At 38.6% G+C, this 12939-nt stretch overlaps 3 protein-coding genes across 5 annotated transcripts in view; 1 reads left to right on the top strand and 2 right to left on the bottom strand.

Annotated features, from left to right (window-relative positions):
• Positions 1-1234: 1234 nt before the first annotated feature.
• On the bottom strand, positions 1235-3051 carry fabp4a (fatty acid binding protein 4a). Its single transcript, XM_044336602.1, has 4 exons — positions 2886-3051; positions 2398-2573; positions 2181-2282; positions 1235-1509 (listed from the first exon to the last, which is right to left on the bottom strand). Exons 1-4 carry the CDS (start codon positions 2956-2958, stop codon positions 1456-1458), a joined length of 405 nt encoding a protein of 134 aa, XP_044192537.1. The 5' UTR covers positions 2959-3051; the 3' UTR covers positions 1235-1455.
• A 1249-nt stretch (positions 3052-4300) lies between these two features.
• mrpl53 (mitochondrial ribosomal protein L53) lies at positions 4301-7688 on the bottom strand. The gene is made up of 3 exons (XM_044335817.1): positions 7538-7688; positions 5546-5658; positions 4301-4495 (listed from the first exon to the last, which is right to left on the bottom strand). The coding sequence occupies exons 1-3, from the start codon at positions 7630-7632 to the stop codon at positions 4377-4379; spliced, it is 327 nt and encodes a 108-aa protein (XP_044191752.1). The 5' UTR covers positions 7633-7688; the 3' UTR covers positions 4301-4376.
• A 3216-nt stretch (positions 7689-10904) lies between these two features.
• pag1 (phosphoprotein membrane anchor with glycosphingolipid microdomains 1) overlaps positions 10905-12939 on the top strand; it is a 51969-nt gene continuing 49934 nt past the window's right edge. For all 3 annotated transcript variants that reach the window (XM_044335865.1, XM_044335862.1, XM_044335863.1), the window contains exon 1: positions 10905-11188. The gene's annotated coding sequence lies outside the window, so the exon portion shown is untranslated. The remainder of the gene's footprint in view (positions 11189-12939) is intronic.

Below are 12939 nucleotides of genomic sequence, written 5' to 3'. Positions count from 1 at the left end.
GACTCACAATGGCCTGAAAATTTTGATTTTTTTTTTTTTTAGTTGCTGTGAAAACTCTTTAACCCATAAAAGTGTTTCCAGTGGCAACAGTTGTGTCTGTTTTATAATGTGGGAATGAGTTAAATGTTGTGCAGGCAGACTTTGTACCTTTTCTAATTGATACTAGTGATGTATGTTATTGCAGAGCACTGGTTAGGTTACAGTGCCACTCCTCTTTTTTCAATTACTAAGTTAACAAATATCTCATCACCTTCACAATTGTGCCATTAAAAACATGGCCAATGACACACTAACACAACTCTGTGACCTCTGATAGCCCTCCACTTTGATTTTCTCATCCACCTGGCATCTTCCCAAAAGTTCAAATACTGTATGTCCACGACTACTGCCAGTACTATTGTCCGAGCAGAAAGGAACAAGAGTGTTGGCCCACAGTTTCACCTGTTTCAGCTGTTTTAGCCATTAGGTCCAATCAGTGCTATCATCTCTCTTTCCTGTCATGGGAAAGTTGCCGTCGCCTCTGGAACAATCCCCCCCCTCCCCCTGACCCCCAGAACAGAAACACACAAACACACATAATCGCACACACATTCACACTTGACCAGTGGCCAAAGGGCGGGGATGTCTGTGGGGATGACCCATAATGCTTTTAGTTTCTCCATGTATGTTCAGCTGCTAGTACGTACTGTACATATGCAATGGGAAATGTTTGACCTCCCAAAAAGGAGGAGGGGATACATTTCCTCGCTGACCTCACTGCTTGATGTTTTTAATAATTCTAAAAAGAGTCCACATTCCTCAAGGAGTCCCTGCCAACACACATATCATCAGGATGGCTGACTGTTTGCTTCTTGACCTTTAAGTGAGGGATATGTTTGGACCCTTTTGTCTTCTTACCAAAATAAGGAAGCATGAAAGAGCTCTACAAACCAAAATATCTGGAAAAAGTGACTATATGTGGAATAATTACAGTAAGATTCACAAAGCAACATACTCAGTGGAATAAACCATTAAAGTCAAGAAATCAGCTTGTCAGATTAGGTGGTATGTTCTCATTAGAGCACATTTGTCATGCACAGCATTCCTCAGCATGCCCTAATCATTGGAATGCTTTCAAGAATGTCATAATTGAATTTGGTCATTGCACCGTTCAAATAAACGCTAGACAAACTGACTTACTGACCAATTATCTAAAAACAATCAATCAGAAAACTCTCAGAGACACCGTTTTGACAAATTTTAAGTCATTTTTATTCAAATCACCACAACAATTCCAAATGAAATTAAATGTGTCTTGTGGGAGAACAGAGGCACATAAATTTTATTTTTGGCAACACAGTGAAGATAAAGAATAGGGGGAGCAGAACACGCCATTACTTTAGTTTGGTTTAATGCTCATTGAACTGAGCCTGTCATCCAGCAGTGCATCCAACAAGTAGGCCGGAGGGACCCCCATCATGCCTCCTTCACGTATGTTCTCACTGCGATTACGTCTCCCATTATGCATTTCTGTGGAAAGAAAGGGAGATAAGGTGCGGTCGGCATACCAGACAAGGTGTGTGTGGCAAAGGTGAAGATGAATTCCTACATATTCTTTGAGTTTAGGCTGCAGCTATCATGCAGAGGCTATTCTTATGTAATACTATATTCCTTTAGATCTCATTATATTCCTATGAGCCTGACTGGTTCTTCTTAGTGATAGTCATACTTTAAAGAATTGTTTTTTTCTCTTAACATTTTCCTACAGATAATGGGGTACTTTTATTGGTCATTTTAGTACTTATATTGTTTGGCTCATATTATATTATGATTTCCTCCCCTTATAAAAGATGCATGACATTTTTTAAATTACTATTTTGTTTTTTTATGGGGGAATGTGTGCAGAGTTTTTCCCATATTTGGATTAGAAAAGTAGGAATGACTCATAAACATATTACATTTTCATTATAGTCTATTAATTACTCAATTAAATGATCAAATCAAAGAAGAAAAAAAAACACAAATTCTTATTGAATGCTTTTCAATGATGAAGTAATTTTGCAAGACCATTCCATAAACCATTTTTAATCCGTTGAAAAGTTATGTAGGCAAATTGCAAAGATTTTGCAAAGTTACCAGATGTTTTTTTTTCTTCTTCTTCTTGTAATGGAAAAAATATGGAGGAAAATAAATATCCTTACCGCTACCATTTTTCCATCTGTGACCTCCCTCTCAATATTCGTTTCTTTGCCATCCCAGCTCTGTTTCTGCACAAGCTTGCCGTTTTCCAGAGTCACCACAGTCTGCAGGACAGAGAACAAGAGACAAAACAATTCATTCCCGCACAGAAAACACTAATGTTGTTTTTTTGTTTGTTTTTTTTTTTCTTCTTTTTTCTGCCCCCTAAATCACACTAACCCTGGTCTTCCTGTCGTCTGCGGTGGTCTCATCGAATGGCTCGTTGAGCTTGAATTTGATTTCGGTTGTCTTGAATGCGCTCTGAGACCTCAAGCATACAATCCCTTGATCGTCCACGGACACTATCAAATTGGGCTTGGTCCGATTCCCCACCTGCCGGGTTGCAAATCCCACACCTGCACAGCGCATAAAAATGCATGAAATACACACTTAATACATTTGCATTTATAACACACGGGAGTAATATACTATTTAAAGATTTAGAGGTGCAAATTAAGCTAATTGAACTATTTAAAGTCCATATTTTGCACATTAATTTCACACTTTTTTAAAAATCAGTTAATCCAATTTAACTCCAGGTCATTCCTACAAATAACAGGGCAAGATACCCGATATGAAAACTAACTTTTAGGCTATTTTTGAGAAAAAGTTTGCATAATGTGACAATAAAGTTCACAAGTAGCAGCTGACAACCCTCCTTTTCCTACCAATTGCCTTCATGTAGTCGTCAAAGTTCTCGCTGGAAATCATCTTCCACGTCCCAACGAACCTCTCAACCATGGTTGCAGTGTGTGTGATATCCTCAACAACAGAAAAAAAACACACGCAGTGGAGTGCCTCTGGACTCAACTCTCTTGCAGTGTGGGAACACACTCAGAGCGTTTTTAAAGGACCAGACCGACACCCAGGACCCAATCACAGCCTGCTACGTCACATAATAGAGGGTTGAAATCCCGCCTCTAGCCCTCCTAGCATAGAGGCCTTCTTTAATTGATTTCTTCCAAAAGCTGAACACATCTTACTGGGTTTTTTGTTTATATTCTAAACTAAATGTTTATGTGTCACTTCTCTGGGTAATAGCATTCCAACATATTGTAATTTTAACCAAGTTATCTGGTTAGCACGCAAGAACAACATATCCCATAAGTCTTTAGCACTGGCACAGCCTCAAAAGAGATGTAGTGGGTGAATACTAACGAAAAAATTGTTTTTCTTTGTTAAAATTACCAAAACATTTATTAATAGTGACTTGTGTTGAACTGCAGACCCAAAGGCTTATTAGAAAGGGAGAATGGATGTCGATTACCAACATTTATAACTTCATTACTATCAAATAGAAAGGACTGACACCAGCAAATTATTTTTTTTTTTTTGCAAACTCATAATACAAGTTTTCATCAAACCCTTTTCCTCACAGTGGATAGTGTAAGCTTAGAATATGAATGGAAACCCCTCCATCAGAAGCTTGTTTTAGGTTATCAGAAAAATGGATAAAAACATATTTTCTATGTATAAGCCATGGATGTAATAATAATGCATAAATGGAGAAAACCAACATAGTTAAAGATACTAATGGATACAGAGGGTAGAAGGGACAGGATGACATGTTATCTGTGAGTGGGTGAAAGGTTTTTTTTTCTCTTTTCAGTGGGGCTGTATTTAAAACTCTGTGCCAAATTACATTTAAGCCTGCTGTGTCAAAGGTTGGAGCTTGCATAATGTTCTCTCAAATGCTGGAATGGTCTCTTTTATCAAGGAAATGGCACATTATGCAAGGACACACCATGACCCTGCACTGATCACAGCACATTTTTTAGCAGTTAAAGCATTTTAATTGAAGTCTTCAGTGTGGAGAAAATGAGCATAACTGATGTGTATAATTATCCTAACAAGAGGGTACTTTTGCAAAATGTTCTTTTTTATACTATGTACTTTGTTTTTCTTTCAATTTGACAAAGAAAACACATCCTCTGGCAGGTTTTGATCTTCAAATAGTGGATAAATCTGGAACATTTGTAATTCAAACAGACTATTTGACTTTCTATATCATACCAAACACATCAGAATCAATACGGAGTAGCTTCAAGGAATCAAGGATCAAATCACAGCAGAACCAACAAACTTCAATGAAATACTTTTATTATAAAACATCCAACAATATACACAGATAAATACAGATATATTCAGCTAGCAGATGATCATTTTTTTGCTGCAGCTTTTGACTGTGGATCCTTGGCGATGCAGCGGGACTGAAACGCACCCATCATCTCAGTGCTCGTCAGCTTCGCTCCCTTCATCACCAGCCTCTCTCCGTCTACTGTTGTAGAGAAAGACAAAGGGACAATGAGGTGACTCATGATGCCACAATGACTAATCTCATTGTAAGGATTACAAGAAGTAAACAGGTGAAGAGTAGACTCTGTGCAAAAGTCAAGTATCTCACAATGGGCTTCTGCGCTGCTGACCTACGGCAGACATTTCTACATTTGATTCGCTGTGTTAGTGATACTTATTGTGTAATTGCATAAAATTCCAAGTCTGAGTCATACAGTACTGACTTGTATGTGAGGTGTTGTCCAGTGTGTATAAACTTATGAACCTTAACCTTAAGTTACCACTAATACTTAGCTGACAATCCATCCTCCTTCTCACCAGTGGCAACCACTGGGAGCGGGTCCTCTTCCACAGAGGCCACCATATTGCACTGCCATGTTTCTACAGTAGCCCAGAAAGGACAAACAAAACACCAGCTACTAGAGAGGGCCTTTCATGTTTTTCGTGAGTTTCATGGCCACACACTTGGAAGAGGAGGGGGAGGGGGAGGCGTATTCATTTGGTTGCAATCTGAAACTTCACCACTAGATGCCATTAAATCCTTCACACTGGTCCTTTAAGTGGTCTGTAGTCTTTTAATGCTACTTTAAGAAGTCAAATGTAAAGAAAAAAAGAGAGGGACATTTTTCATTTTGCTCATTTTGAGATCATGATGAATATGTCTAAATGTAATTAAACTGCTCTCCAGGTGCTTTATGATGACTATTTATTTGCTGTCACCCCTTTGTCTGTGTTTCTTTAACTTGGTTTGTATTTTTCTCTCTCAGCCTTAAACATGTTTTCCTCAAATGCTAAAGCTTGAGGTTTTACTGATACCAAATTCATCAGTGTATCATTAATAATTACTATGCCTTGCACTTGTAATTAAATTCTAGTATATAAATTTGTGCAATCCAGCTATAAAAATATTATAAGTTCACACGATTGAGTAGAAAACACAAGTTTGCCTTCATGGTGATAATTTGACTTCAGTGGATTTAAAAGTCATGATCCCATAAAGTCTACCCGTTGAATGTGGTAATGTGATACTTACCATAAGTAATATCCACTAGAGGTTCAGACTTGTCATGTTTCACTGTGGATATCACCTCACAGTTCATGTTAGTGGCTCTGGCCTTCTCTGACGCCACCATGGCCAGAAACTCCCTGCAAGGCAACAAGGAGAGCACATTTCAGACTGATTACATTATTACAGCTGTGGTTCTGAGGTATTTGTACTTAACTTGAGTATTTATGCTACACATAAATAACATCCAGCTGTATATACAGTAGTTCTGTAGGTGATTTAGCTTAGTTTGGCTGATATGACCTCTTCTCCTGGTCTGTTTGGGTGAACAGACCCTTTTCAAAGCAGACAATTTGACGTTGTCATAGCAGGAAAAGCACAGGTAGAACTGATAACATTAACAATGGCTCAGTTCCATTCGATTGTAAAAGGAAGCCATAGTAATCAACTATCTCTCTGATTCTCCAGCTTTGAACACTTCAATCATTTTTATTGAATCTGTTGAACTCGCGTACGTCCCAGCAAAGCTCTGCCCACCTTCAACTTGAGCAGACGTCTCATCAGCCAAAACAACTGTAAAGACCTGTGGGGGCGTGCAGGACCTTTAAAAGAAGCTCCACCTCAACCATCTACAAAATTAAAATATTACTTCCACATCACTGCATCAATTAATAATCCAATTTATAAAAACAGAACAATGTCAGGGGCAATTCTGCCTGCATCATAAGCACTTTAAATTTTGATACGTAAGCACAATTTGCTGATTTTCTTCTTTTAAACTAAGTCAACTTTTTCTTGAAATTGAGTATTTTACTACATTTTTATGTAAAGGACCTGAAAATCTAAAAGTTGTATATCAGTATAACATTTTTACTGATGCAAGAACAGCTTCTGCTTTGAATTCTATTCATGGTGTCTGCAGATATCATTAAAAGGCCCTACACATCCATGATCCACCTACGCAGGTGTTTTCACTTATTTTTCCTGATTAGGCCATCTCTGGCAACTATGTAGTAGAATATGGACCTGAACTTTCTGTTAATGTTTTTGCACCTGTAATTCCAACATAGTTGTCCATTTTTTAGCCAACACAGGTATAATTAGCCAGAATAAGTGAAAACACCTGTGTGAATGTGCAGGATCTTTGATTTTAACTTTTTAAACATTATTTCTACTCCACTACATTTATTTGACAGCTTTAGTTACTTTTCAGATGGAGATTTGACACAATGGATGATATAACAAGCTTTTAAAATCCCCCTAAACATCTCACATGGTTTTATCTCAATAAATGTTCAAATGATCCAATATTTCACCAAAAATCAAAGATGAGAGAAAAAGTCCAAAAACTGAAAACAGATTTGTGTATCAGAACTTTGTTTTTTCTTCTTTCCTCTCCCGTTAATTGTCTCACCACTCCTCAGATTTATCCGGTGACCCTTTGGAGGGGCCTGACCCCTAGGTTGGGAACCACTAAACCAAACTAACTAACTGTATATATAGTAGTTGAAACTAGCTCCACCTCCAGCAGCTACAACAGTAACATGCTGCTCTAACACTGATGCTTCAGTATTAATAATCTAATGATATAACATTATATCATTTATTGCAGAACGAGTAGGATTTTTCATGCAGGACTTTTACTTGTAATGGAGTATTTTTACATTGCTATATTTATACTTTTACTTAAGTAAAGGATCTGAATACTTCTTCCACCACTGGTTATGTATAATGTATATTAGCTCTCAGTGTAAAAGAGCATCTTCTTCGGTAGAGGCAGGAAAATAACCTTTATGTTAAATAATGCGGCTACAGTCACTTTGAGTTGTACGAAAACTAATCATAATCATATTCCAAACACCAGTCATATTTTCTAATACAGTCTCACAAAGTCAACTATCACAATCCTTGCTAGTGGAGACTGTTTGCTAACACTGTCAGTAACTTGGGCCGCTTCATTGACTGATTACTGCGACGACGTTTCAAACGACAACAGACACACACACACACATTTCTTACCGTGTGGACCGGACATTTGACTCAAACGGGCAAAACTGGACCACTATTTTCTTCACAGCCTTCAGCACCACGGTCGCTTTACTGGTGGCCGCCATGTTTTCTGTAGTGACCTCCAACCTCGACAGAGATTGGTGCTTTTCGTCAGAGCCACTAGAGGGCGCCAGATGATAAATAACTCACCAGTGGCGTTTAGCTGACTGGAAAACTGATGTAACATGGTACAATACTGTCACTAACAGCACTTGTAGGCACATATTGAATATTTTTTTAATTTTATTTGAGGAATACAGAATCAGTATGATTATTTAAGATGTATTTTCAGCAATGATTTCCCCCTGTTCATCAGTGTGGGTGTGTTTTTCTATTTTAATCCTCTGATACTCAGTTTTTCAGTGAGCTATACTTGGATTTCCACCTCCACAGTTTCATCTACCTGTAGACAGGGCTTATAAATATTTAAAATAAAAATGTTTAGCATCCTTACAATCCTTCACAAGCCTTGACAGCATTTGATTTGTATCTTGCATTTGTTCTTTGAGAGTTGGCGCATCTGTGAGATGAGGTTAAACATTTATTGCCAGATGTGCAAATGAATTTGCACCAGGTGCTCTAGAGAAGGTGTTGTCAGCGCTGAGAGCTGGTGAGTTGGTTGTTGAATAACAGGTCTTACTGTTTAGGCTTCTGCAGATGTCCTGTAATGTCAATGTAAGCATTCAGTGGTTTAATAGTTTAACAACTTCAAGAGTAGGTTCATTAATGGCCTTCACATAGGTCATTTTTAAATGCGAGTCAGTGCTATGCAAATAACACCCTCTGTTTCGTAATGACATGGCATGGCTCACAGGGAAACCGACTGTGGCACCTTCCTGTAATCATCTGATAAACAATGTCACAGAACAGAATTACATTAGAGAAGGATGAGCGGGGGGTCTGTCAGGCACTAAGTCAATAAAGGAGGTGCTGCTCTCCAAATAGACAATCAAACAGACACATCTCATAATCAAATAGACAAGGAGGATTGGAAACGGTCCCAAGCTACTTTAGCTTCCCGCACTCAGACAATGAAAAAGGTCAAAAGCCTGTCAGGGAATAAAAACATCTCAGAAATGGAAATACGTTTAAATTTTGACTGCGTTAGCACTTGAGTCAAATTTAATTATGGCATGAATACATGTCTGTGAAATAAGTAAGTGTCTGCATTCAGAGTTCGTAAATTTGGGAGAGGGAAGGTTGTCAAATATGATTTTCTTTTAACCGTAGAGACTATAAGCATGTGAGTGTATTTAACTCTTGGCCACCTTTTGTCAAAAGTGAATATAAGTTCAATATATTTTCTTAATAAACTGATAATTACATTCTAGTAGTCTTTAAATAACTTTTCAAAAGACTCCAGCAAAGAGAGAGAGCAAACACTGCATATTTGTCACCTGATCTACTCATATTGTACAAAATTTTAGCACCGCGTGTGCACTTCCTTGACCTCTGCCCAGTATACAGTTGCTGGGTATTTATAGCCACACTGTTTTCAGCGTATGTGTGATGAACAAATGTGTTATTCTCAGATCAGCACAGCCGAGCTCGAAGCATTTATCCTCACTTCAACACGCCTCAAGTCTCTTTCCTGAACGGCCGACAATCTGACCCGGGCTGTGACAGTTGGGCAGTGGCGGCACGGGCCTCTAAATTTAGACATAGACGGCTACTGAGAGGCAGAAGCATTTCCTATACACACCCCACACACACACACACACACACACACTTATTTATGTAGTTGTAAGAGCCGTACTGTATGTCCAGCAATAAGAAAGTGGGGGAGAGGGCGGTACTGAAACAATGAATGCTCAGGGGGACGGTTGACCTCAAAGAAAATAGAGGTATTGTCTTGGCGCAGGATTTCATCTATCAAGGTCTCTGCCTGAACACAATAATACATTATGAAATGTCCTTTTCATTGTGGTATTGACTCTTAAGGAAACACTGGTGTTGAGGATGTAACTTGTGCCCTGTTTAAACTGTTATTATGCTCTATCACTGCTGTTTTTACAGCTTGGTGCAAGAATGCTATTACACTACAATGCCACTTGAATTCATATGTGGTAATATACTATCCGCCGTTAGAATTGTGGGTCACACCCAGTCTGGGTGTGAATATGAGTATGAAACCTGTCAGAGTGTTGAATACAGAGCAGCTCCAAGAATAGAAAAAGATCATAACAATGATGGTGTGAGCACCCAAGAGGGTTCTTGTGAAATACCAGCACGGAGAAGAAGTATTCCCCCCTGGAGAGTAATATATAGTATGCAAGGAAGTAGTACTTTGGTTGTCCTGTATTTACTGCGTACACCAGTCACTCTTCAAGTTGTGTTTCAGGAACTCCCGGGAGTCCTTACACTGCCCCCAGGAGTGTAAAGAACAGAAAGAGAAACAGAAACATGATAATGAATGCTGAACTGTTTTTCACTTGTTTTATGCTTCTCCCCACATGTCACATATAAGTAAACATGTAACTCATGAATCATGTAACTCAAACTGTACTGTATATCTGTTAAAACAGTTTTGCTCCTCAGGGGCAATCAGTTCTGTTTAGAAACTAATGTTTGTCAGGAAAAGACTTAATAGTCTCCTCAAATTTGCCTCAAAGGGCTCCACAGTCTGTAGAGGATTTTTTTCAAACCTTTCCTTATACCCTAATACTGTATACTGTCACTAAATAATGCTTTTAATGATAACATTTAGTTTTTTTGTATGTTTCTTCAGTGTTTTTGTATTTGTTATCATTGTATGTTATACATTGTTCTATTTCAAATAATTACTTACATGTTGTCTTTATATGTACATATCTATATCCCATAAAATATAAAAATAAAAATATAAAATAGCCATGTATAAATAAATAATGATAAATAATACATTTAACTTTTCATTCATAGTGAATCTCAAAGTGCTACAGCATTAAAAAACAAACAACACACAACATAAAGAAAATAATATTATTTTTATTATTATTATTATTGTTATAATTTATTATCATTAGATTTTGTATATCTTCTATAAGCTATCTAACTATTATGTGTATATATTTCACTGCGAGGGCCACCTACACACACTCTCTTTTTCTTAATATTAAAATATTTATTCACTGGGTGTTATATTAAAAATAATAAACTAAACATAAAACTGGATAAAAGATTAAGTTTCACAACATTTCCCATAAACCTTCAGAATGCTCACTTATGCATTTATGAATGTGACGAAACAAATTAGAGCTTAATTGATTGATAAAGTGACCTGCAGAGGATACTTCAGAGACAAGCAAGGAGTTGTCATCTCGCACTACACATCCCGTGATGCTTAGCGCGGCGGCTCCGTGGCCCTCCTCCTCCCAGCAGCAGCGTCCTGCCCGGCGGAGCGCAGAGAGGAGCAGACTGAGCTGAGCAGCCCCGCGTCTTTCATGTCCAGAAATGTGCGCAGGGTGAAGAACGAGTCGCATCTTTCTCTGTAACCTCCATAGACAAAAAAAACCACCGCTCTCATCTTTTTGTAATGTCACACCGGGAGCTTTAGGAGAAGGATAAACGCGCATTGAACAAAATCCAACCACTTTCTGTTAAAGCAGCCGCTGAATGCAGATTTTTGGATAGTCCTCACTGGTAAGTGGTCTGCATCTTCACATCTGGGCGTAAAAGTTGTTTTTGTTTTCTTGTGCTTGTTCATTTTCACATCAGGAACGAGAGTGTATATATAGGTGTGTGTGTGTGTGTGTGTGTATGTGTGAGGATGGGCGCGTTGGGAAACTTCACTGACTGTGCAGTTGCTGTGAATGCGGCAGCCTCAGTGATCGCAGTGAAACCAAATGTGTGACAGTCAAGCTGCAACAAGGACTTGTTGCCTTCCACCCAAAACATGTCGTGTTTCCTGTTAATTGAAAACAGCGTGCGGCTGTTGATGTCGTAGTGAAATCCATTCAGTTTTAATTAAAATGACACTTGAATATTTTTGGCATCAGTCGCCAGTTTGATGTGTCCATTTGTCTCTTCTGCGTTCCTCATTTGCTTGTGTTGAAACGGGATTCTAGTTAGTTTATGGTCTTCTGTCCATTTTCAATCGTTAAGGCTGCTGCAGTAGGTTCAGTTCAAAGGGAAAACTCAATATATATTTCAGAAAATGTACCATATATAAAACATAACTGTATAACATTTGTGTTACCTTCAGATCTCCATGACTACAAACCTTGATATTCCTAATATGAATTGATTTTTAGAGTATCAGGAGCACTGAGGTTAAATCTCCTTTATTCCTCTTGCTTGTCTCCTTGGTTACAGTAAGTGTGTCTTCATGCATTCACACAGTTCTGTGTGAAATTAAACATGGTTTGCAACGTCACTTTTCCACTGGCATTATAATCCATATGATTGGTTCTTTTTAAGGGTCACCAGAACATTTATGGGGAACTATTTGATCTTCATAACTGCTAGATAAGCCTGTACTTGTTCTTGAGATGCAAATCAACTTCCCCCATGGTGACAGATAGACTGGTTTTAGTCACAGGCATGCACACATGCACGAGGCACGCGCATACAACAACACACACAAACACACACATGCTGCTTGGATGGTCATGTGTGGATGCTGCTAAGCCCCCTGGATATCCTCAGACATGCATAAACAGCACTGTCCTCATTGACACTGACAAGAACATGGCCTCTCCTTCCTTATAGCGTAGAGCTGGCATGCATGAATGGACAAACACACACATACATACTGTATGTGCTCAGATGATGTAAGGACACACACGCAGAGGCAGAGACACACAAACACACACGTCTACAACCATCTCTCTCTGTAATTGTAAATAAGAATTTCCTCTTTGCTGACCTGCCAAATAAATAAATACCCTTTTTCACACTCTGTCAGTTCTCCTCGAGTTCTCTCTTATTTCCCCCCAATTCTCCCTCCATACACACACACACACACTCACACACAGGCATACAGAGCCAAATGCCACCAATAGAAACCCCCTCCCTCAGTCTGCATTGATGTGTTCAGTTGTTGAATAGGAACTGTTGGCAGGCCATCTACCCTGCAGCAGCCTGGCTTTCACAGAAGTTGACATTCACTTCAGCAAACACAATTTGCACTTTGTTTTAGCTTCCCCTTGCTTTCACTGAACCTCCTTGTGTTACACGCTAAACATTAACGAAATTTAGTATTTTACTGACATCTTCTGATAGAAACATGATAAACAAATATCCACCGCTCTGCCGCGAACTGGCAGCACTCGTGTTTTACCTCAGTTGGTAACCATGCTTAAAATGAATGCATGAGTTCAATTCAAACATCACAGATTCCAACGTAGAAACCAAATGATTTGAATCATAGAAATCTGAGAATGCTCACCCTT

The sequence above is a fragment of the Thunnus albacares genome, chromosome 19 (assembly GCF_914725855.1).
Source record: "Thunnus albacares chromosome 19, fThuAlb1.1, whole genome shotgun sequence".
In the NCBI taxonomy this organism is placed as follows: domain Eukaryota; kingdom Metazoa; phylum Chordata; class Actinopteri; order Scombriformes; family Scombridae; genus Thunnus; species Thunnus albacares.
This window is presented reverse-complemented; position numbering and strand designations above follow the sequence as displayed.

Excerpts from the sequence above, each read along its gene's own strand:
- fabp4a (XM_044336602.1), bottom strand. The coding sequence starts at position 2,958 with ATGGTTGAGAGGTTCGTTGGGACGTGGAAGATGATTTCCAGCGAGAAC. Across the intron at positions 2,574-2,885 it reads CGACTACATGAAGGCAATTG|GTGTGGGATTTGCAACCCGG; the intron begins GTAGGAAAAGGA and ends TGCGCTGTGCAG. Across the intron at positions 2,283-2,397 it reads CAGACGACAGGAAGACCAGG|ACTGTGGTGACTCTGGAAAA; the intron begins GTTAGTGTGATT and ends TCTGTCCTGCAG.
- mrpl53 (XM_044335817.1), bottom strand. The coding sequence starts at position 7,632 with ATGGCGGCCACCAGTAAAGCGACCGTGGTGCTGAAGGCTGTGAAGAAA. Across the intron at positions 5,659-7,537 it reads TCAAATGTCCGGTCCACACG|GGAGTTTCTGGCCATGGTGG; the intron begins GTAAGAAATGTG and ends GTTGCCTTGCAG. Across the intron at positions 4,496-5,545 it reads TCTAGTGGATATTACTTATG|TAGACGGAGAGAGGCTGGTG; the intron begins GTAAGTATCACA and ends TCTCTACAACAG.